The following is a 21735-nucleotide window of genomic DNA, read 5'->3' as shown; positions in this document are numbered from 1 at the left end:
TTTAGCGATTTTAAACCCATTGAATAACACATTCATAAACGGCAAAACAGGCAGTGAAAAAAATGTATCATAAGGAATAAGGTTTTGAAGTGTCTGTCCTATACCTAGGAGATATAAGAAATCTCAAGTTATACTTCCAGTCAATAGACTGTTAATTAAGATGGTTTTATTGCTAGAAGAATCTGGTGTGTGGGAGATTCATTTAGATGGTTTTATTGCCTACCGTACAATAGATCAGGGGAGAAGCAGAAGGCTAAGAGACATAATCCTAACCTTATTGAGCAGCCAGATTTGGGTCAGAGTTAATGAGAGTTGGAGCCTTGTACAGTACATATCAAACAGAAGATGAAGACTGGGTAGTTTACTGGTGCAACTTAGACCACCCTGTCTGTAATGATAGCATTACATGTGGTTTAAAGGTCATCCCACATTCCAACATTGGTACAGTTTAGGAAGTAGGACTTCTGTTCTTCTGACATTGGCATAGACAAAGGATAAGAGAGAGATGGAGTTGTGTGTGTGTGTGTGTGTGTGTGTGTGTGTGTGTGTGTGTGTGTGTGTGTGTGTGTGTGTGTGTGTGTGTGTGTGTGTGTGTGTGTGTGTGTGTGTGTGTGTGTGTGTGCGCGGTCTTCAGGTCTGAGCTGCCATGGTAAAATGATAGATAAGAAAAATGAGAAAGGGGTTTCACTGGCCTTTTAATTGCTCTTTATCCCTTTGATTGCACACACACACACACACACACACACACACACACACACACACACACACACACACACACACACACACACACACACACACACACACACACACACACAATAGCTAAGGGGGGGGGGGGGGGGGGGGTTGAAGAGGTAGTGTGAGGGGGGTGCTGTCGGATTATTTAAGATACTTTGTAGGGTTTCAGAAGTTTTCGGAAGATTGGCAGGGACTCTGCTGTCCTAGCTTCAGGGGGAAGCTGGTTCCACCATTAGACTGCCAGGACAGAATAGAGCTTGGACTGGGCTGAATGGGAACTGCCCTCCCATAGCGGTGGGACACACACACACACACACACACACACACACACACACACACACACACACACACACACACACACACACACACACACACACACACACACACACACACACACACACACACACACACACACACACACAAACACACACACACAACTCCATCTCTCTCTTATCCTTTGTCTATGCCAATGTCAGAAGAACAGAGGGCCAAGAGACCAGAGGTGGCAGAATGGAATGCTTGGGTTGGGGTGTAGGGTTTTGAGCATAGCCTGAAGGTAGGGAGGGGCAGTTACTCTTGCAAGCGACATGGTCTTTTAGTGGATGCAAGCTTCAACTGGAAGCCTGTGGAGTGTGCGGAGGAGCGGGGTGACATGGGAGAACTTGGGACTGTTGAGCACCAGGTGGGCTGCAGTGTTCTGGATAAGTTGCAGGGTTTTGATAGCACAAACGGTTTGATAGCACAAGGCTCCCAAGTGGCGCAGCGGTCTAAGGTACTGCATCTTAGTACAAGAGGTGTCACTACAGTCCCTGGTTCGATCCAGGCTGTATCACATCCGGCCGTGATTGGGAGTCCCATAGGCGGGTGCACAATTGGCACAGCATCGTCCGTGTTCGGCCCGGGGTAGGCTGTCATTTTAAATTAGATTTTTTTCGTAACTGACTTGCCTAGTTAAACAAAGGTTAAATAAAAAAATATAAAATATAAAAAAGCAGGAGCCCAGCCAACAGTGAGTTGCAGTAGTCCGGACAGGAGATGACAAGTGCCTGGATTAGCACATGTGTGAGATGAAGTCATACTCTAGGATGTTGTAGAGCATGAACCTGCAGGAGCGAGTCACTGCTTTGATGTTTGCAGAGAACGACAGGGTGTTGTCCAGGGTCACGCCAAGGTTCTTTGCACTCTGAGAGGGGGACACCGTGGAGTTGTCAACTGTGATGGAGAGGTCTTGGAGAGGGTAGGCCTTCCCCGGGAGGAAGAGAAGCTCTGTCTTGTCGAGCTTGAGGTGGTGGGCCGACATCCAAGCTGAGATATCTGCCAGGCATGCAGAGATGAGAGCTTTGGCAGTGTGGAGAGCCTCCGTGACACATGCAGAGATGAGCAGTCTCTGTTGAGTGATCCATCTTGAAGCTTGACTGGTTAGGGTCAAGAATATTCTTCTGAGACAGATAGCAAGAGAGTTGGTCAGAGACGGCATGCTCAAGTGTTTTGGAAAGAAAAGATACCGATCAGTAGTTTTTCACATCAGAGGAGTCAAGTGTTGGCTTCTTGAAGAGGAAACTCTGCATTCTGAAGTCAAAGTGGATGCAGCCAGATCATACATTTGTGTACTGGTCCCCCCTGGGTATCGAACACACATCACTGGCATTGCAAGTGCCGTGCTCTACCAACTGAACCACATGGGAACACATTTCACTTATTCATGTATCACAATTCCAGTGGGTCAGAAGTTTACATACACTAAGTTGATTATGCCTTTAAACAGCTTGGAAAATTCCAGAAAATTATGTAATGTCTTTAGAAGCTTCTGATAGGTTAATTGACATTATTTGAGTCAATTGAAGGTGTACCTGTGGATATATTTCAAGGCCTACCTTCAAACTCAGTGCCTCTTTGCTTGACATCATGGGAAAATCAAAATAAATCAACCAAGACCTCAGAAAAAAAATTGTAGACCTCCACAAGTCTGGTTCATCCTTGGGAGCAATTTCCAAACGCCTGAAGGTACCACGTTCATCTGTACAAACAATAGTATGCAAGTTAAACACCATGGGACCACGCAGCTGTCATTCCTCTCAGGAAGGAGACGTGTTCTGTCTCCTAGAGATGAACGTACTTTGGTGCGAAAAGTGCAAATTAATCCCAGAACAACAGCAAAGGACCTTGTGAAGATGCTGGAGGAAACAGGTACAAAAGTATTTATATCCACAGTAAAACGAGTCCTATATCGACATAACCTGAAAGGCCACTCAGCAAGGAAGAAGCCACTTCTCCAAAACCGCCATAAAAAAAGCCAGACTACGGTTTGCACATGGAGACAAAGATCGTACTTTTTGGAGAAATGTCCTCTGGTCTGATGAAACATAAATAGAACTGTTTGGCCATAATGACCATCATTATGTTTGGAGGAAAAAGGGGGATGCTTGCAAGCCGAAGAACACCATCCCAAACATGAAGCATGGGCGTGGCAGCATCATGTTGTGGGGGTGGGTCTGACTCTTGCTGCAGGAGGGACTGGTGCACTTCACAAAATAGATGGCATCATGAGGACGGAAAATTCTGTGGATATATTGAAGCAACATCTCAAGACATCAGTCAGGAAGTTAAAGCTTGGTCGCAAATGGGTCTTCCAAATGGACAATGATCCCAAGCATACTTCCAAAGTTGTGGCAAAATGGCTTAAGGACAACAAAGTCAAGGTATTGGAGTGGCCATCACGAAGCCCTGACCTCAGTCCTATAGAAAATTTGTGGCCAGAACTGACCTGACGCAGAGCTGACGCAGAGCTGGTGTAAACTTACATAACATGTAATCCCTTGCAAAACGGAGGAAACCGAGGCAGGGATTGTTTTGAATGTTAATTTGGTTAGGCTTTTGTTTAATTCGTTCACTCATTTTGTTAGTTTTGTGTTGGGATGTAAGCAAGCTCATTCTGTGCCAGCCTGGGGCCATCATGCTTTCAAGGGCCACCTTTGATCATACCCACAATGCAACAGGTTGGCGGCGCATCAAACAGTATTGTGATTGTGTTGTGGGGTCTTTTCATCTGTATAAGTGTATCACACGGCAGTGCCAACAAATGACAGATCTAGGATGTATTTTATGTCTTTAACGTAGACTTAAGGGTCTTTATTCATATGAGGTCTATGTGTACTTACAGTAGCACTGGTAGAATGTTCTGGAGTCTTTGATTGCTACTGTAGCAATGTGTTCTTGGTTTGAAGCTGTGGCTTGTTTGAAGTACTTATAGTAGGTTAGAGCTTTAGTTGTAGACATCAAATGCTATAGTTGTAGAGGTAACTTTAGATTGCAAGAATCTCTTACAACTCCTCAATGTTCCGTGTTGTGTTTTATGTCACTGTTTTCCCTCAAGGTCTTCTGCAGTGTGTCTGAGTGCAGTGTTTTTGTGTTTTGTAGTGTCTTGCTGTGGTGTATTGCCTGTGCATTATGTGCCACTGTGTTCCTCCCACATGTTGACTGACTGAGTGACCCTCCCTGACTTCCTGACTGAACTTCAGTAAAGGGTCAATCTGAACAAATAGAAGTAGATGCTAGAAGGGGAATTAATCCACTGAGGTGATGGAATTAATGATGTTTTATAAAGTATAAACAAGTGCTAAAGGGAGTGCTATGCAGTCTTTATGAGCAAAGCTCTGTGTAACAAAGTACCTGTTTGTTTGTCCTTCTTTTCCCTTTGAACTGAAATGGGAAGACAAACCGAACAATTAACAACTATAAATGAATATGTAATCAAAACATTGCAAATCAAACCAATCAAATCACATCAAACCAATCAAAACCACACAAACTGTATGCTTGAATCAGGTTGTAGAGTATCCTCATTCAAGCCATCAACTACTAAGGTATGTGCAGCATGGCACCATAGCCCACTAGTGCTTCAGCTTCAGTATCACATAGTCCAGGAATAATACTTCCATAGCAGACTCAGCAAACAAATAATAACCACAGCAGATCACTACAGCAGTACAAACTGAGAGAATCATCGTCTAATGCTGCATTGGGCTATATTTTCTATTCAGTATTGGTAAATAATTAATAAGAGTGCACTTGTAGTTTTATCATGACGTACATAATAAGAGAATGAACATCAATCCAAACTGGTACTCTGATAATGTCTCAGTACTGTTACTTTTAGGGTCTGACTCTTGAGGTTGTAGGATCAATACAACATAATGAGCGTTGTAGCAATATTGAGAGAGAGAGAGAGAGAGAGAGAGAGAGAGAGAGAGAGAGAGAGAGAGAGAGAGAGAGAGAGAGAGAGAGAGAGAGAGAGAGAGAGAGAGAGAGAGAGAGAGAGAGAGAGAGAGAGAGAGAGAGAGAGAGAGAGAGAGAGAGAGAGAGAGAGAGAGAGAGAGAGAGAGATATTATTAATTGTGGAGGCAGGTTGCCCAGTGGTTAGAGTGTTGGACTAGCAACCAAAAGTTTGCAAGATCAAATCCCTGAGCTGACAAGGTAAAAATCTGTTGTTCTGCCCCTGGACAAGGAAGTTAATCCACTCTTCCAAGGCTATCATTGAAAAAAATAACTTGTTCTTAACTGACTTGCCTAGTAAAATAAAAAATACTTATCCCTGGAAAAGTTTTTCTAAATCTCTATTTTAAATACAATTATGATACAAGACTTTCCTTCTCCTCTGTATATTTGTAATAAGACCAGTATTCTGGGCTGCTGTGGTATTTATTTCTTCATTAGTGGCTTTAAGTAAGTGGCTAGAACAATCAGTGAGATCAGGGTGGTATGCTGCTGAAATCTTGAAATCATGAAAGAGAAACAGCATTCCATTAGTATTTGCATGTGCAGATGGCTACTTGTTGGAGATGTAAATAATTGAATGCCTAACAAACAATGACAGAAAGAGAAAGAGAGAAATAACGGGAGGAGGAAGAGAGATGCGGAGAGAAACAATTCAGCAGTTGACTGGGGAAGGAGGGAGGAGGAAGGAGGGAGGAGAGGCTGAATAGCAGAGGTGGTTAACTTTTAACAGGCTTTCTCTGAATACCCTTTCGTTTTAAAATGTTCATTCTGCTCAACCCCAAAAGAGTCTGGTATTGCGTGGTGATCTACTCCCACACCATGGCTTTAGACACTTATTCATTTCCACCTTGCATCACTCCATCTCTCTGCCTGCTCACTGATCTTTCATCCAGTCTCACACAGCCCCATCTCTACCCTCTCCATTAAACTAGAGGCATCGGGTCACTGATTAAACAACAACAGCAAAAAGCCGAAAGCCTTCCAATCAATTTCTGTTGTCTTTCTCTCACTCAGACACGGCCTCTCTCTAAAGATAATGATGTTGGTTAGCTACTTTCTTATTACCCATCTGCATTCACTATGTACTTGGCACAGTAAAGGAAATAAGAAGGCTGGAAAAAGAGGAACAGAGAAGTAGGTATCACTCAGTCGGCTCTATGCTTTTCTGTTGTAATGTTGGGTCTCTTTGTTACAGGGTGTTAAAGTGTATCGAGCCCATTTCTCTGTTAGTTTTCATCCCTGGTGACAGCTCACTGCGGTTTACTGACAGGCAGCTTCCTGAGTCTGTCTGCTCCAGTTTCATCCCCTCCATCTTGTCCCTGCTGTCTGTGATAAGGCTCTGTGATCCTCTACAGCTCTCTGACTGACACATTCCAAACTTACCTCTTTAGTCCTCCCAGTTCATTCAACAGTAGCGGTCTGAAAAAAATTATACAAATAAAAAACTCTCTGCTCTGACAAAGTGAGAGCCCAAAATACTTCTTCAACCACCACAGTGTCAAATCAAATCACATTTTATTGTTCACATATACGTGTTTAGCAGATGTTATTGCGGGTGTAGCGAAATGCTTCTGTGTAGAAAAATGCTTATGTGTGTGTGCGTGCGTATGTGTGTGTATGTCTGTGCTTCAGTGTGTACTGTATTAGTGCTCCAATGGATCCCTTGCCATGATTGGCTACACTCGTATTATTTGGTTGTCAGCGCTCCCCCTCCTCCCTGCTCCCTGCTCCCTCCCACCTCCTCACTTCTCCCTGCTCCATCCTCCCTGCTCCCTCCTCTCCTCCCTGCACCCTCCTCCCTGCTCCCTCCTCCCTGCTCCCTCCTTCCTCCTCCCTCCTCCCTGCCCCCTCCTCCCTCCTCCCTCCTCCCTGCTCCCTCCTTCCTCCTCCCTCCTCCCTGCTCCATCCTCCACCTCCTCCCTGCTCCATCCTCTACCTCCTCCCTGCTCCGTCCTCCCCAACCCTACAGCAGCTTCTGCACTACTGTATCTCCTCAAGCCTCAGATTCATCCTCTCACCTGCCTCTTCCTTTCCCTCCTCTGTCTCCTTTCCTCCCTGTGTACCTCTTGACCTACTCCTTATCTATGGAAGGAACTGCTAATATGGAATAGAGTGAATGAGTGAAGCGTATTCTGTTGAGCAGCAGGGAGAGAGGGTGCTAGTGTTGTCATCCCGAGCTGGGTTTGGACCCAGGGTATGTATGAACCACTTGAGATGCTTAAATGTCTGTTCATCTGATTGAGGCTGTAGTCAACCCCTGATGATTCCATTCTTGGGTTGTTTTGAGGTGCTATTGGTTTTGTTTTTACAAATATTACAATCTAAATATTTGCATTGTTAGATGGTCAATAATAGACGGCAGGATAATAGCACAGTTGCTAGGTGATTCGATATGCTTGTCAGTTGAACACACAGAAGCAAGACTTCCAAGGCTTTCCATTCATATTTTTTTTTATTGTTTTTTAAAATTTAAGTCTGTTCTGCCTTCAACGTGTTTGACCTTGATTTGAAATGATTAGGAAAACTATAGCTACACCTTGAACCTGGCTTTGTAGATACACCAGCCTTGAGTGAACAATTGCTAAGTCTTTTGTAGTCTAAATAATGTTGCTTCTTTCTGAAGGATTTTCCATTTCCAATTTATCCTCCCAAACCTGTCATATTGAATACGGTGTAATATCATATCTATTCTTGAAAGACCATTCCATTTGATCTCCTTCATTTTCTGGTTCTTATCAAAAGAGGGTTAGATATATATCAGTGAATTAATGAAAGAAAAGACAGAAAGCAGACATTTCACTCTGATTGACTGCTTCACTTTAGAATGCTTGAGCAGACAAATTGAAAACCTCCCTTTCATCTTCTATCTGACATGTATCCATATCCGCAGCTAATTGGACGGTCACGCACATCATTTTTAATTATTAAGGCCCTTCATTTGCCGGTCCGGCAGTGACATCACAGCCTTTGTTGTGGTGGTGATATGTGATCCTCTGTAATAACTGTGTGGTGTTATTGGACACCCTTGGTTTCTATTGTGATGGGGGTCGGGGAGTTTAGAGACTGTCTCATCAATGTGATATTCATCTCTGCAAAATGTTTCCATCCTGATGGTGCAGTGTGTTACATTGGTGTAGGGTTTAGTTAGTTACTGTCAGTTTTCATCATGTACTTACATGGTTCTTTGTTGAATGAGCTCCTCCTTAGATTAATATAAAGGTTAACTAAGAGAGTCAGCAAAGTCCTCCGAATGACAGCATAATGACAACAGTTCATGAAATTTAGGAAATTGTCTTTGCCATTAGTCCAAAAGTGGGAGCTCTTCCCAGATATTTGACCTGATTTCACTGTGTCGGATTTCAGTAGTTTCTTTCTATTTCTCCTCTTGTCTTCCTCCATCAGAGCAGGGAAGGGGGTATTCTCAGCCATGAAGCTCCACAAGAGCAAGAGCTCCAGAGACGACCACAAGAAAGGTAGGCTTTTACTAATCAGCTGCTCATCCAGACCTTGATAAGAAGGGTAGGCTTTTACTAATCAGCTGCTCATCCAGACCTTGATAAGAAGGGTAGGCTTTTACTAATCAGCTGCTCATCCAGACCTTGATAAGAAGGGTAGGCTTTTACTAATCAGCTCCTAATCCAGACCTTGATAAGAAGGGTAGGCTTTTACTAATCAGCTGCTCATCCAGACCTTGATAAGAAGGGTAGGCTTTTACTAATCAGCTGCTCATCCATACCTTGATAAGAAGGGTAGGCTTTTACTAATCAGCTCCTAATCCAGACCTTGATAAAAAGGGTAGGCTTTTACTAATCAGCTGCTCATCCAGACCTTGAAAAAAGGGTAGGTTTTTACTAATCAGCTTATTATCCAGACCTTGATAAGAAGGGTAGGCTTTTACTAATCAGCTGCTCATCCAGACCTTGAAAAAAGGGTAGGCTTTTACTTATCAGCGCCTTATCCAGACCTTGATAAGAAGGGTAGGCTTTTACTAACCAGTTGATTATCCAGACCTTGAAAAAATTGTAGGTTTTTACTAATCAACTGATTATCCAGACCTTGATAAGAAGGGTAGGTTTTTACTAATCAACTGATTATCCGGACCTTGTTAAGCTGAATCAGGTGTGTTAGAGCAGAGATATCCCAGTGACTCTTCAGGAGGAGGGTTGCCAACCCCTGGCATAAACTCACATGGGTTATTGTGATGGCACCCCACAGATGAGCCAGCCACCCTGGACATGGAGGATCTGGACAGGAAGGCCTTACGTCTGGGAGGGGTTGGGGGTCTGGACCCAGACTGCATCTCCCTGGCATCCGTCACCGCCGTCACCACCAATGTCTCCAACAAGAGGTCAGTGTACTGTATACTTGCTCTACATCTGTTAGTGCAATGATCCATTGACCCTTTATAACACTCTTATTCATGTTTATAACCCACACTACATTACTATACCAAATTGAGTAAATAGTCAACTGCTCTGATTTGTGTCTTCTTGATGCTCTCAGGTCAAAGCCTGATATCAAGATGGAACCTAGTTCTGGGAGGCCTGTGGATTACCAGGTGAGAGGAGGAAAGGAATTACCACGACTTCAGTCACTGCTGGAAATGTATATTGTATACACTGTGGTCAGATGTAACCATGCCTGTCCAGTTTGTTTAACAACTAGCCCCTAAAGGCACACAAGGCTTAACCCTACCCCTGTCAGCTGTGTGTCTTTGTCTTCACTGTATCTACGCATCCTTAGCTCCATTACACAATAGCTGCTGCAGTTCGTGGAGAGAGGGATTTTTTTCTTGGATTGTATTAGGATCCCAATTTACTGACTCCAGTAGGGATGAATGGATAGGGCATAGTGTCTTCACACTGGGTGGTTAGAACAAAAGCTAGCAGCTCATTAATGTAGCCTAACTTCAGGCTGCAGCTACTCTCCCCTGCCAGCAACAGCACACTGGCCTATATACATTCATGTACCAGTCTCTGTGACCACAAACCACAACTCTGCACATCGACTGAGATGTTCACAGCACAGTCTATGTGTGCCTTGCACTGTGCTGGGCTCCTTAGTAAAGGTATAAAGGTATAATTAACCTTCAGGGATAGGAGTCGCCTCTCTAGTCAAAACCTCCAGTTTGACTTTTCATCTTGATTGTTTGGCTTGGTACCCTTTTGTTATGGTGCATTTACTCACCTTTAGATGGAAGGTTTTGGAGTAAAATGAATCCCGGCTAGAATATTGCCTACCTGCTTATTCCCTTCTGAGTCCTATAATCCTCCAACCGGGATTTCCGAAAAACCTGTTTCCTTAAGAAAATGTTCTGTTATTTTGCAACGTATTAGATTAGCATCACAGTGGTCGAGGCCAGGCAGCTGGTAGGCCTAAACATGGACCCTGTGGTCTGTGTGGAGATTGGGGAAGACAAGAAGTACACCTCCATGAAGGAATCCACCAACTGCCCCTACTACAATGAGGTAAGTGCGTCTCTCTCTCTCTCTCTCTCTCTCTCTCTCTCTCTCTCTCTCTCTCTCTCAATTAAATTAAATTAAATTAAATTCAATTCAATTCAAGGGGCTTTATTGGCATGGGAAACATGTGTTAACATTGCCAAAGCAAGTGAGGTAATAATAATATACAAAAGTGAAATAAACAATAAAAATTAACAGTAAACATTACACATCTCTCTCTCTCTCTCTCTCTCTCTCTCTCTCTCTCTCTCTCTCTCTCTCTCTCTCTCTCTCTCTCTCCATCTCTCTCTCCCTCTCTCTCTCTCGCTCTCTCCTTCTCTTTCTCTCTTTCTCATTCTCTCTATCTCTCCCTTTCTCTCTCTCCCTCTCTCTTTTTCATTGTCTCTCCCTCACTTCTCTCCCTCCCTCCCTCCCTCCCTCCCTCCCTCCCTCCCTCCCTCCCTCCCTCCCTCCCTCCCTCCCTCCCTCCCTCCCTCCCTCGCCTCCCGTCTTTCTTCTATAGTATGTGTGTAATTGAGTTGAAACAGTGAGAAGAGCAGCCATTCTCAGTCCAGAGTCTCAACACCAGGCTGGCTCTGTTCAGATCAAAGCCTCTGCCTGTAAGGGCTCAGCAGGGCTCTACACATTACACTCTTATTTCACGAGAGGGAGGCTGAGCAAAACATTAAAGCATTATTCAGTCGATGCCCTGATCCAGCTAGGGTGACAAGCATGTTAATCAGTACTAATTACCCTTGTATTATATAAGATTAACCTGGACGCTACACAGAATTGATCCAACCGATGCTGAAAGTATGTTCATTTGATCATCATTGGTTGTATTCTGTAGAAACATGTCTGTTGTGTCCATGATCCGTGAATCATTATCGGGTTGATTTATTCAATTGAACCTTTGAATCTCCTGAACACAATGGAATGATCATCCCAAGGTACAACATGGGTCATTTGACAGAGAGTAAGGCTAAGGTATTTGTCACATCTCATAATGTCTTATCTTCTCCCCACAGTATTTTGTCTTTGACTTCCACGTCCCACCAGATGTCATGTTTGACAAGATCCTCAAGCTCTCAGTAAGTGGCATACATATCTTATACGCACACACAGTAACACACACACACACACCTACTCAATCTTTTTCTTTACAGTAGCAGCCTTTGAGCATGAACCTAACCCTACTCCACTCAACTGCTTCCAAAACAACACCAAGACGAACAGTCTCTATGGCAGGTCTAATGTAGCGCATATGTTTGCAGTATATTCTATATGTTCTCCTCTGTCTTTCACTAGGTGATCCACTCCAAGAACCTGCTGCGGAGTGGCACCTTGGTTGGCACCTTCAAGCTAGATGTTGGCACCGTCTACTCCCAGCCTGGTAAGGGTGTTGAGACTGGACCCATAATGTCTCAGAACCTCTTATAAGGATACATGATGATTAATTGGTTCAATTAATAGATGATTGGTTGACACCTGTGTCACAGAGCACCAGTTCTACCACAAGTGGGCCATGCTGTCTGACCCTGATGACATCACGGCGGGGTGCAAAGGATACATCAAGTGTGACATCGCCGTGGTGGGGAAGGGGGACAATATCAAGACTCCCCACAAAGCCAACGAGACGGATGAAGACGACATAGAGGGGTAAGAGAATGTTTAATTGGGGCAAAATAATGTCAAAGGGTTATACAATGTTCTAGTGGTCAGATAATGTTGTAGAGTGGTCAGGTCATAAGATAGAAAAGGCCAGAGAATGTTATCAAGGGGTTTTGATGAGACAAAATCAGACTTTTTTTTCAACCTTTTTTTTCTGGTCAGGAACCTCCTGCTTCCAGAGGGAGTTCCGTTGGAGAGGCAGTGGGCGCGGTTCTACGTGAAGATCTACCGAGCCGAGGGCCTTCCCAAGATGAACACCAGCATCATGGCCAATGTGAAGAAGGCCTTCATAGGGGAGAACAGAGACCTGGTGGACCCCTACGTACAAGTGGTCTTCGCTGGACAGAGAGTAGGTTCACTACAGCCGCTACTCAGGAGATCAGGACACCATGAACCTGAAGACGTTTTATTGAAACTGTCTGTTTTATTTCTTTGTTGGATAAACAAAATAGACAAATGGCATTACATAATGGATCACAATCACATTATAAATACAGTATACATTATTTACAATATATACATAATATGAAGTGTCTTAGTATAAGAATTAAATGTGTGTCAATCCAAACGTATGTTGTTGTTTCCTCCAGGGGAAGACGTCTGTCCAGAAGAGCAGTTATGAGCCCATCTGGAACGAGCAGGTGGTCTTCACAGAGATGTTTCCTCCGCTCTGCAAACGCATCAAGGTCCAGATACGAGACTCTGACAAAGTCAATGACGTTGCCATAGGAACGCACTTCATTGACCTGCGAAAGATCGCCAACGATGGTGACAAAGGTAAGGTGATATATCTACCCAGTCCATAGATCAACATTAGCCTCAATATTGATAGGTCATCAGGTCAAGCCAATGTTATTGTAGCACATTAGTTATTTTGGTGCTAAGTCATTTTTACCAAGTCATTAGAGGGTTTAAATGTCTATAGAAAAGTCTTCAGCCAAAAAGTGCTTGAGAAAAACAAGTACACAAGAAAGTCCATTTCAAAACACAGTCTTACTCCAACAGATTACGCCAGCGTCGTCCTCAGTCCAAATGCCGATTCACCTCGGCTTTCCCACACGGTGAAGCTGGATAAGCGAGCTAAACACAAGAGAATATGGGCCAGTGCCTCGTTCCGCACAGCACTCCAAACATACACTCAAATGTGTGTAGAAAACATTCTCTCTATCGTATAGCTGGCTGTGCTTTAAAACTACTACTGGACTGGATTAAAAATAATCAGAAATGTCAAAAAGGATAACTGTGCAAACAATGCTAAGCAAAACACTCCACCTAACTTTTCATGTATCGCCAACTTGCCACTGAGCACGGTAGTCCAACTGGCCCCCCAGCCGGGTAAACAAAACAAAAACATTTTTTTTATTAAATGCCAGCAAAGCCACTACACAACACAACACTAAACAATAGAATAATTGCACTATAACGGTGACAAGCTGTGCCCACAAACTAAATAATATATATATTTAACCTTTATTTAACTAGGCAAGTCAGTTAAGAACAAATTCTTATTTACAATGATGGCCTACCAAATGGCAAAAGGCCTTCTGCGGGGACGGGGACTGGGAAAATAAAGCTGTCCCAACAGCAGAGTCTCAACAGCAGTCCCAACACCTTACCACTGCTACACCAGGCTATCAGCGGAGCCTTGTCTGGCAGTGAAACAGTTCATTCAGCCTCATTTACTGCCTTTTGATAAAACATAGCTGATATGGCTTGCTTAACTTCTCTGGAATATGTGGGACGGTAGCGTCCCACTTGGCCAAAAGCCAGAAAAAATGTAGCGCGCCAAATTCAAATAAATTACTATAAAAATCAATCTTTCATGAAATCACACATGAAATACACCAAATTAAAGCTACACATGTTGTGAAACCAGCCAACATGTCTGATTTCAAAAAGGATTTACGGCGAAAGCACACCAAACGATTATGTTAGCTCAGTACATAGCCACAGAAAAACACAGCCATTTTCCCAGCAAAAGATAGTAGTCACAAAAAGCAGAAATAGAGATAAAATGAATCACTAACCTTTGATGACCTTCATCAGATGACAATCACAGGACATCATGTTACACAATACATTTTTGTTTTTGTTCGATAATGTGCATATTTATATCCACAAATCTTGGTTTACATTGGCGCCATGTTCAGAAATGCCTCCAAAATATCCGGAGAAATTGAACTTTGAAGAAAGATACATGTTTTACATATATTTAAAGATACACTTGTTCTTAATGCAACCGCTGTGTCAGATTTAAAATAAACTTTACGTAAAAAGCACACCATGCAATAATCTGAGACGGCGCTCAAACATAACAACATTTCTCCGCCATGTTGGAGTCAACAGAAATACGAACTTACATAATAAATATTCCCTTACCTTTGATCATCTTCATCAGAATGCACTCCCAGGAATCCTAGTTCCACAATAAATTGTTGTTTTGTTCGATAATGTCCATTACTTATGTCTAGTAGCTACTTTTGCTAGCATGTTTAGTGCACACGTCCAAACGCTCGCGCAAATGCAGGCGAACTCGGACGAAAACTTCAAAAAGTTATATAACAGGTCGAATAAACTGGTCAAACTAAGTAGAGAATCAATCTTCAGGATGTTGTTATCATATATATCCAATAACGTTCCAACCGGAGCATTCCTTCATGTCAGTAGAAGTTATGGAACGCAAGGCGATATCATGAGGAAAGCGTGTGACCAGGAACTGGCAATCTGCCAGACCACTGACTCATTCCCCTCCCATCTGGCCCCACAACACAGCATAAGCTTCATTCCACGTTCTACAGACTGTTGACATCTAGTGGAAGGCGTAGGAAGTGCAAACAGATCCATATCTTACAGGGAATTGAATCGGTGATGAGTTGAACATTGACCAGTCTCAGAATTCTCACTTCCTGTTTGGATTTTTTCTCAGGTTTTTGCCTGCCATATGAGTTCTGTTATACTCACAGACATCAGTCAAACAGTTTTAGAAACTTCAGAGTGTTTTATATCCAATAGTAATAATAATATGCATATATTAGCATCTGGGACAGAGTAGCAGTTCACTATGGGCACGCAATTCATCCAAAAGTGAAAATGCTGCCCCCTATCATAAAGAAGTTAAACAAATGTGGTTTCTACTGACAATTGAGATATACAAACTATGGCATAAGGGGACGACGAGCGGATAAGAGGCAATCCGTAATTTCGATTAAGACATTAAATGAACGAGCTAGGATGGACGTAGTCAATAGAACGTCGTTCAGCACTTTTGAAATGTACAGCGACAGAATTCAGAACATGCGCCGTTCTTACAGTATTCTCCCTGTACACCAAGCCAGAACCGTAGGATAAATAAAGGAGGCATATAAGCAGACAATGAAAGCTCTTACAATATTCAATGATGACATTTCTCTAAAACAGGCTATAGGCTACCTGCACCAAGTCAGAACAGAAGGCGAAATTATAAGGGGAAAAGGGACCGACTTATTAGGGTGAAGCACATGGGCTACTAACAGCTTACTACACAACATACACTTAGTATTACTTTCTTAGCTACAGTATATATACACTACCGTTCAAAAGTTTGGGGTCACTTAGAAATGTCCTTGTTTTTTAAAGAAAATCATATTTTTCATCCATTAAAATAACATCAAATTAATCAGAATGTCACGCCCTGACCATAGAGAGCCCTTGGTTCTCTATGGTGTTGTAGGTCAGGCGTGACTAGGGGGTGTTCTAGTCGATGCATTTCCATGTTGGTGCTCTTAGTATGGTTCCCAATGAGAGGCAGCTGATATTCGTTGTGTCTAATTGGGGATCATACTTAAGGTGTCCCTGTTCCCACCTGCATTTGTGGGATATTGTTTTGTTGAGTGCAGATGTGCGCTCTGTTACTTCACGGTCATTGTTTGCTTATTGTTTTGTTTAAGTTTCACTAATAAAATATGTGGAATTCGAATCACGCTGCGCCTTGGTCCGGCTATCATAACAACCGTGACACAGAAATACAGTGTAGACATTGTTAATGTTGTAAACTACTATTGTAGCTGGAAACGGGATATTTTTTTGTTGTTGAGTGTCTGGAGCATCAGCATTTGTGGGTTCAATTACAGGCTCGATTACAGGCTCAAAATGGCCAGAAACAAAGACCTTTCTTTTGAAACTCGTCAGTCTATTCTTGTTCTGAGAAATTAAGGCTATTCCTTTCGAGAAATAGCCAAGAAACTGAATATCTCGTACAACGCTGTGTACTACTCCCTTCACAGAACAGCGCAAACTGGCCCTAACCAGAATAGAAAGAGGAGGGGGAGGCCCCGGTGCACAACTGAGCAAGAGGACAAGTACATTAGAGTGTCTAGTTTGAGAAACAGACACCTCACAAGTCCTGAAATTGGCAGCTTCATTAAATAGTACCCGCAAAACACCAGTCTCAACTTCAACAATGAAGAGGCGACTCCGGGATGCTGGCCTTCTAGGCAGAGTTCCTCTGTCCAGTGTCTTTTGCCCATCTTAATCTTTTATTTTTATTGGCCAGTCTGAGATACGGCTTTTTCTTTGCAACACTGCCTAGAAGGCCAGCATCCCGGAGTCGCCTCTTCACTGTTGACGTTGAGACTGGTGTTTCCAGATACAATAGTCATTTACAATATTCACAATGTCTACACTGTATTTCTGATCAATTTGATGTTATTTTAATGGACCAAAGATTTGCTTTTATTTCAAAACAAGGACAATTCTAATTGACCCCAAACTTTTGAACGGTAGTGTATATGTCTCTGTCATATTACATCATTTAAGCAGCAGCATACATTACATTTTTGGACTCACCTTGTTGTGCTGTGCTCACTTGAACAGGAAGGTCCTTTGTGGGAAAATTTTGTCATCAAACTTTGTCATCAAAGTCTGGCATTCTCTGGATTTATGGTGCTTTCAAGACAACTGGGAACTGATTAAAAACAAGGTCGAATCATGATGACGTCAGTGATCCTCCGGTTGGAGCTCTAGCCTGTCTAGGACACACGTTCCGCTAGCGGAACCCCCCCCCCCCACATTCCACTGAAAAGGCAGCGCGGGAAATTCAAAAATATTTTTTTGAAATATTTAACTTTCACACATTAACAAGTCCAATACAGCAAATGAAAGATAAACATCTTGTGAATCCAGCCAACATTTCCGATTTTTTAAATGTTTTACAGCGAAAACACAACATATATTTATGTTAGCTCACCACCAAATCCAAAAAAGGACAGACATTTTTTCACAGCAAAGATAGCTTTCACAAAACCCACAAATAGAGATACAATTAATCACTAACCTTTGAACATCTTCATCAGATGAGTCATATGACATCATGTTACACAATACATTTATGTTTTGTTCGATAATGTGCATATATATATATAAAAAGAATCTCAGTTTACATTGGCGCGTTACGTGCAGTAATGTTTTGATTCCAAAACATCCGGTGATTTTGCAGAAATACTCATAATAAACATTGATAAAAGATGCAAGTGTTATTCACAGAATTAAAGATAAACTTATCCTCTATGCAACCGCTGTGTCAGATTTCAAAATAAACTTTACGGAAAAATAATAATCTGAGAACGGCGCTCAGAGCACAATCCAGCCAAAGAAATAGTCGCCATTTTGGCATCAACAGAAGCTACAAAAACACTATAAATATGCACTTACCTTCGAATAACTTCATCAGAAGGCACTCCCAGGATTCCCAGTTCGACAATAAATGACTGAAAAGTTCCATAAAGCCCAGCATTTAGCCACTTGTTGTTAGCATGTTCAGCCCACGAATCCATTTTCATGACGCACGAGCAATCCCTCCAGACAAAAACTCAAAAAGTTCCGTTACAGGTCGTAGAAACAAGTCAAATGATGTATGCAATCCATATTTAGGATGTGTTTAACATTAACCTGTCTAGCCCCAGCGTTCCGCTAGCGGAACTCCTCCCACATTCCACTGAAATTCAAAAAATATTTTTGAGAAATATTTAACTTTCACACATTAACAAGTCCAATACAGCAAATGAAAGATAAACATCTTGTTAATCCAGTCAACCTGTCCGATTTTTAAAATGTTTTACAGCGAAAACAGCACGTATATTTATGTTAGCTCACCACCAAATACAAAGAAGGACAGACATTTTTCACAGCACAGGTAGCATGCACAAAACCAACCAAACTAACCAAGAACCAACCAAACTAACCAAGAAACAACTTCATCAGATGACAGTCTTATAACATGTTACACAATAAATCTATGTTTTCTTCGAAAAATGTGCATATTTGAGGTATAAATCAGTTTTACATTGCAGCTACCATCACAGCTACCATCAAAAATAGCACCGAAGCAGCCAGAGTAATTATAGAGACCAACGTGAAATACCTAAATACTCATCATAAAACATTTCTGAAAAATACATGGTGTACAGCAAATTAAAGACAAACATCTTGTGAATCCAGCCAATATTTCCGATTTTTTAAGTGTTTTACAGCGAAAACACAATATAGCATTATATTAGCTTACTACAATAGCCTACCACACAACCGCATTCATTCATTCAAGGCACGTTAGCGATAGCAATAGGCACGTTAGCGATAGCGAATAAACCAGCAAAATATATTAATTTTTTCACTAACCTTCATAGACTTCATCAGATGACAGTCCTATAACATCATATTACACAATACATATATGGTTTGTTCGAAAATGTGCATATTTAGAGCTGAAATCCGTGGTTATACATTCTGAAAACTTAGCATCTTTTTCCCAGAATGTCCGGATATTTTTCTGACACTCACCTATTCTGACCAAATAACTATTCATAAACGTTACTAAAAATACATGTTGTATAGGAAATGATAGATACACTAGTTCTTAATGCAATCGCCGTGTTAGAATTCTAAAAAGAACTTCATTACGACATGCAGCTTACGTTATTGCGAGAGAGCGCCCAAAATCTGGGCGCAAACTAAAAGTAAACATGTTCGACAGATATATGAAATAACATCATAAATGGGTCCTACTTTTGATGATCTTCCATCAGAATGTTGTACAAGTGGTCCTTTGTCCAGAACAATCGTTGTTTGGTTTTAGAATGGCATTTTTCCCTCTCGAATGAGCAAGCAAAACTAGCCAAGTGGCGCTAAGCTCTCCTTCGTCACCAAACGCAAAGAACGCAACACGCCTAAACTCCCGAAAAAATTTCAATAATCTAATAAAACTATATTGTAAAAACATACTTTACGATGATATTTTCACATTTATCAAATAAAATCAAAGCCGGAGATATAAGACGTCTATAACGAATGCTTTTCAGAAGCCAATACTGGTGACCTTTATGCGCTTCCTGAACACAGGAATTCTGGGGTCATGTCAATCCAAGCTCTATCTTTTGACCATAGAAATACCTAGAAACCCCATTTCACCTCTCACAGCCCATTGACATCTAGTGGAAGGCGTATGAAGTGCATGTATAGTCATACATTTCAAGCAAAATGATAGGCAGGCCCTGGAACAGAGCCTAGATTTCAGATTTTTCACTTTCTGACAGGAAGTTTGCTGCAAAAGGAGTTCTGTTTTACTCACAGATATAATTCAAACGGTTTTAGAAACTTGAGAGTGTTTTCTATCCAATAGTAATAATAATATGCATATTGTACGAGAAAGAATAGAGTACGAGGCCGTTTAAATTGGGCACGATTTTTCCCCAAAGTGAAAATAGCGCCCTCTATCCTCAACAGGTTAATCATCAATAAGGATCCAACCGGAGAATTTCATTGTCTGAAGAAAGAGCATTGGAACGAGAGCACTCTCTCTCGCTCGCGCGCAAAATGAGACTGAGAATTTCTGAAGACCACTCAGTAAAATAGCTCCTATGAGCCCCTCCTTTATAGTAGAATCATATAACCAAAATCTAAAGACGGTGACATCTAGTGGAAGCCCTAGGAAGTGTTTCCTCATCCATAACTATAATGGGTATCATTTGGCACTGTTTTGAAAATCGAGTTCTCACTTCCTGTTTGGACTTCTTCTCAGGTTTTTGTCTGCCAAATGAGTTTTGTTATACTTACAGACATAATTCAAACAGTTTTAGAAACTTCAGAGTGTTTTCTATACAATAGTAATAATAATATGCATGTATTACCTTCTGGGACAGAGTAGGAGGAAATTCCGTTTGGGCACGCAATTTGTTCAAAGTGGAAATGCTGCCCCCTGTCCCGATGAAGCTAGAGCAGGGGTGGGCAATTCCAGTCCTTGAGGGCCTGATTGGTGTCACAGTTTTGCCCCAGCCCCAGCTAACATACCTGACTCCAATAGTCACCTAATCATGATCTCCAGTTTAGAATGCAATTTCATTAATCAGCTGTGTTTGCTAGGGATGGAGAAAAAGTGTGACACCAATCAGGCCCTCGAGGACTAGAGTTGCCCACCCCTGCTCTGGAGAGAGGTCTTGAACTCACTGAAGTCTGAGATTTCCCAGTTACGGGTTTCCAGTTGTTTTGAGCGTAGGAGAAGTCATGCTGGATTGACAGAGTGACCAATGTTGAATATTTATCCTTTTAAGTTTTATCTATAATTTCTTTGTTATCTCTCTTCATATGACAAGGATCGAAACTGATTTGCCAGTAGATTGTCGACATGATTCATGATGATGACTTCTAGCTTGGTAGCTAAGATTTTGAAAGTATGATGTTGACATGATCAGTCCAATCAAAGCTATGGTAGGTATAATGTGATTGATGTAATTTTATCTGTAGCCAATGACCTTGAGCCTTCTTGGATGGGTACTTCTAATGTAACTCTAAGGCAGCACCCAGGGGGCTTGAATTTCAGAGTTTTCCCCGTAGATTTTGCGGCGATGCAGTCCCCATGAGTGATAGAACACTGAGCCAATCACGGCGCAACTACAGAACATTACCAACCCCTGAGCTCTGTATTTTCCGCTGGCTGCCCCACCACCACAGAAAGCACTGAGCTAGGCTGAAACACCTGCATTTTGGTGCTGCTTTACACAAGAAAGCAAAAAAGAGACCAAGTTTGTATGTGGCTTTATTAACTCAATTATTATAATTTTTTTACATTGTTTTCAAACTGATATGTGGAATGTATTAATGCCAAAATAACATACTATATATATATTTAAATTTTTTAGCTAAACAGGTAGGGCTCAAAACAAGTGGTCTCTGATTGACGAATCACTACTGTGTGTGAATCGCCTTAAGGTACACAATTGTCACAACTTCCGCCGAAGTCGGTCCCTCTCCTTGTTCGGGTGGCGTTCGGCGGTCGACGTCACCGGATTTCTAGCCACCGCCGATCCACTTTTCATTTTCCATTTGTTCTGTCTTTGTCTTATCACACCTGGCTTCACTCAACCAATTACTTGTTTATTATTTAACCCTCTGTTCCCCATGTTGTGTTCGTGAGTGATTGGTTTTTGTAATTTGGTCCGTGTTTGTGGGCTCTCATTGTTGCCTTGTATATTTGTATTTTTTGAGTAAAGTACTTTGATTACTCATATCTGCTGTCCTGCGCCTGACTCGCTACACATAGGACCTTTACAACAATGCTGCTGCGCTTCAGGCTCTATGAAGGCTG

At 42.0% G+C, this 21735-nt stretch overlaps 1 protein-coding gene across 1 annotated transcript in view; it reads left to right on the top strand.

Annotated features, from left to right (window-relative positions):
* Positions 1-21735, top strand: part of LOC120019539 (otoferlin-like) — a 127134-nt gene that overhangs the window by 59926 nt on the left and 45473 nt on the right. The window contains exons 6-14 of the mRNA XM_038962838.1: positions 8413-8483; positions 9226-9358; positions 9514-9568; positions 10347-10478; positions 11480-11542; positions 11760-11844; positions 11951-12110; positions 12285-12471; positions 12713-12899. Of these exons, the coding sequence (XP_038818766.1) occupies positions 8413-8483; positions 9226-9358; positions 9514-9568; positions 10347-10478; positions 11480-11542; positions 11760-11844; positions 11951-12110; positions 12285-12471; positions 12713-12899 (1073 nt within the window). The remainder of the gene's footprint in view (positions 1-8412; positions 8484-9225; positions 9359-9513; positions 9569-10346; positions 10479-11479; positions 11543-11759; positions 11845-11950; positions 12111-12284; positions 12472-12712; positions 12900-21735) is intronic.

The sequence above is a fragment of the Salvelinus namaycush genome, chromosome 24 (genome assembly GCF_016432855.1).
Source record: "Salvelinus namaycush isolate Seneca chromosome 24, SaNama_1.0, whole genome shotgun sequence".
Classification (NCBI taxonomy): Eukaryota; Metazoa; Chordata; class Actinopteri; order Salmoniformes; family Salmonidae; genus Salvelinus; species Salvelinus namaycush.
The sequence above is the reverse complement of the archived record's forward strand: the minus strand, read 5'-3'. Positions and strand labels throughout refer to the sequence as shown.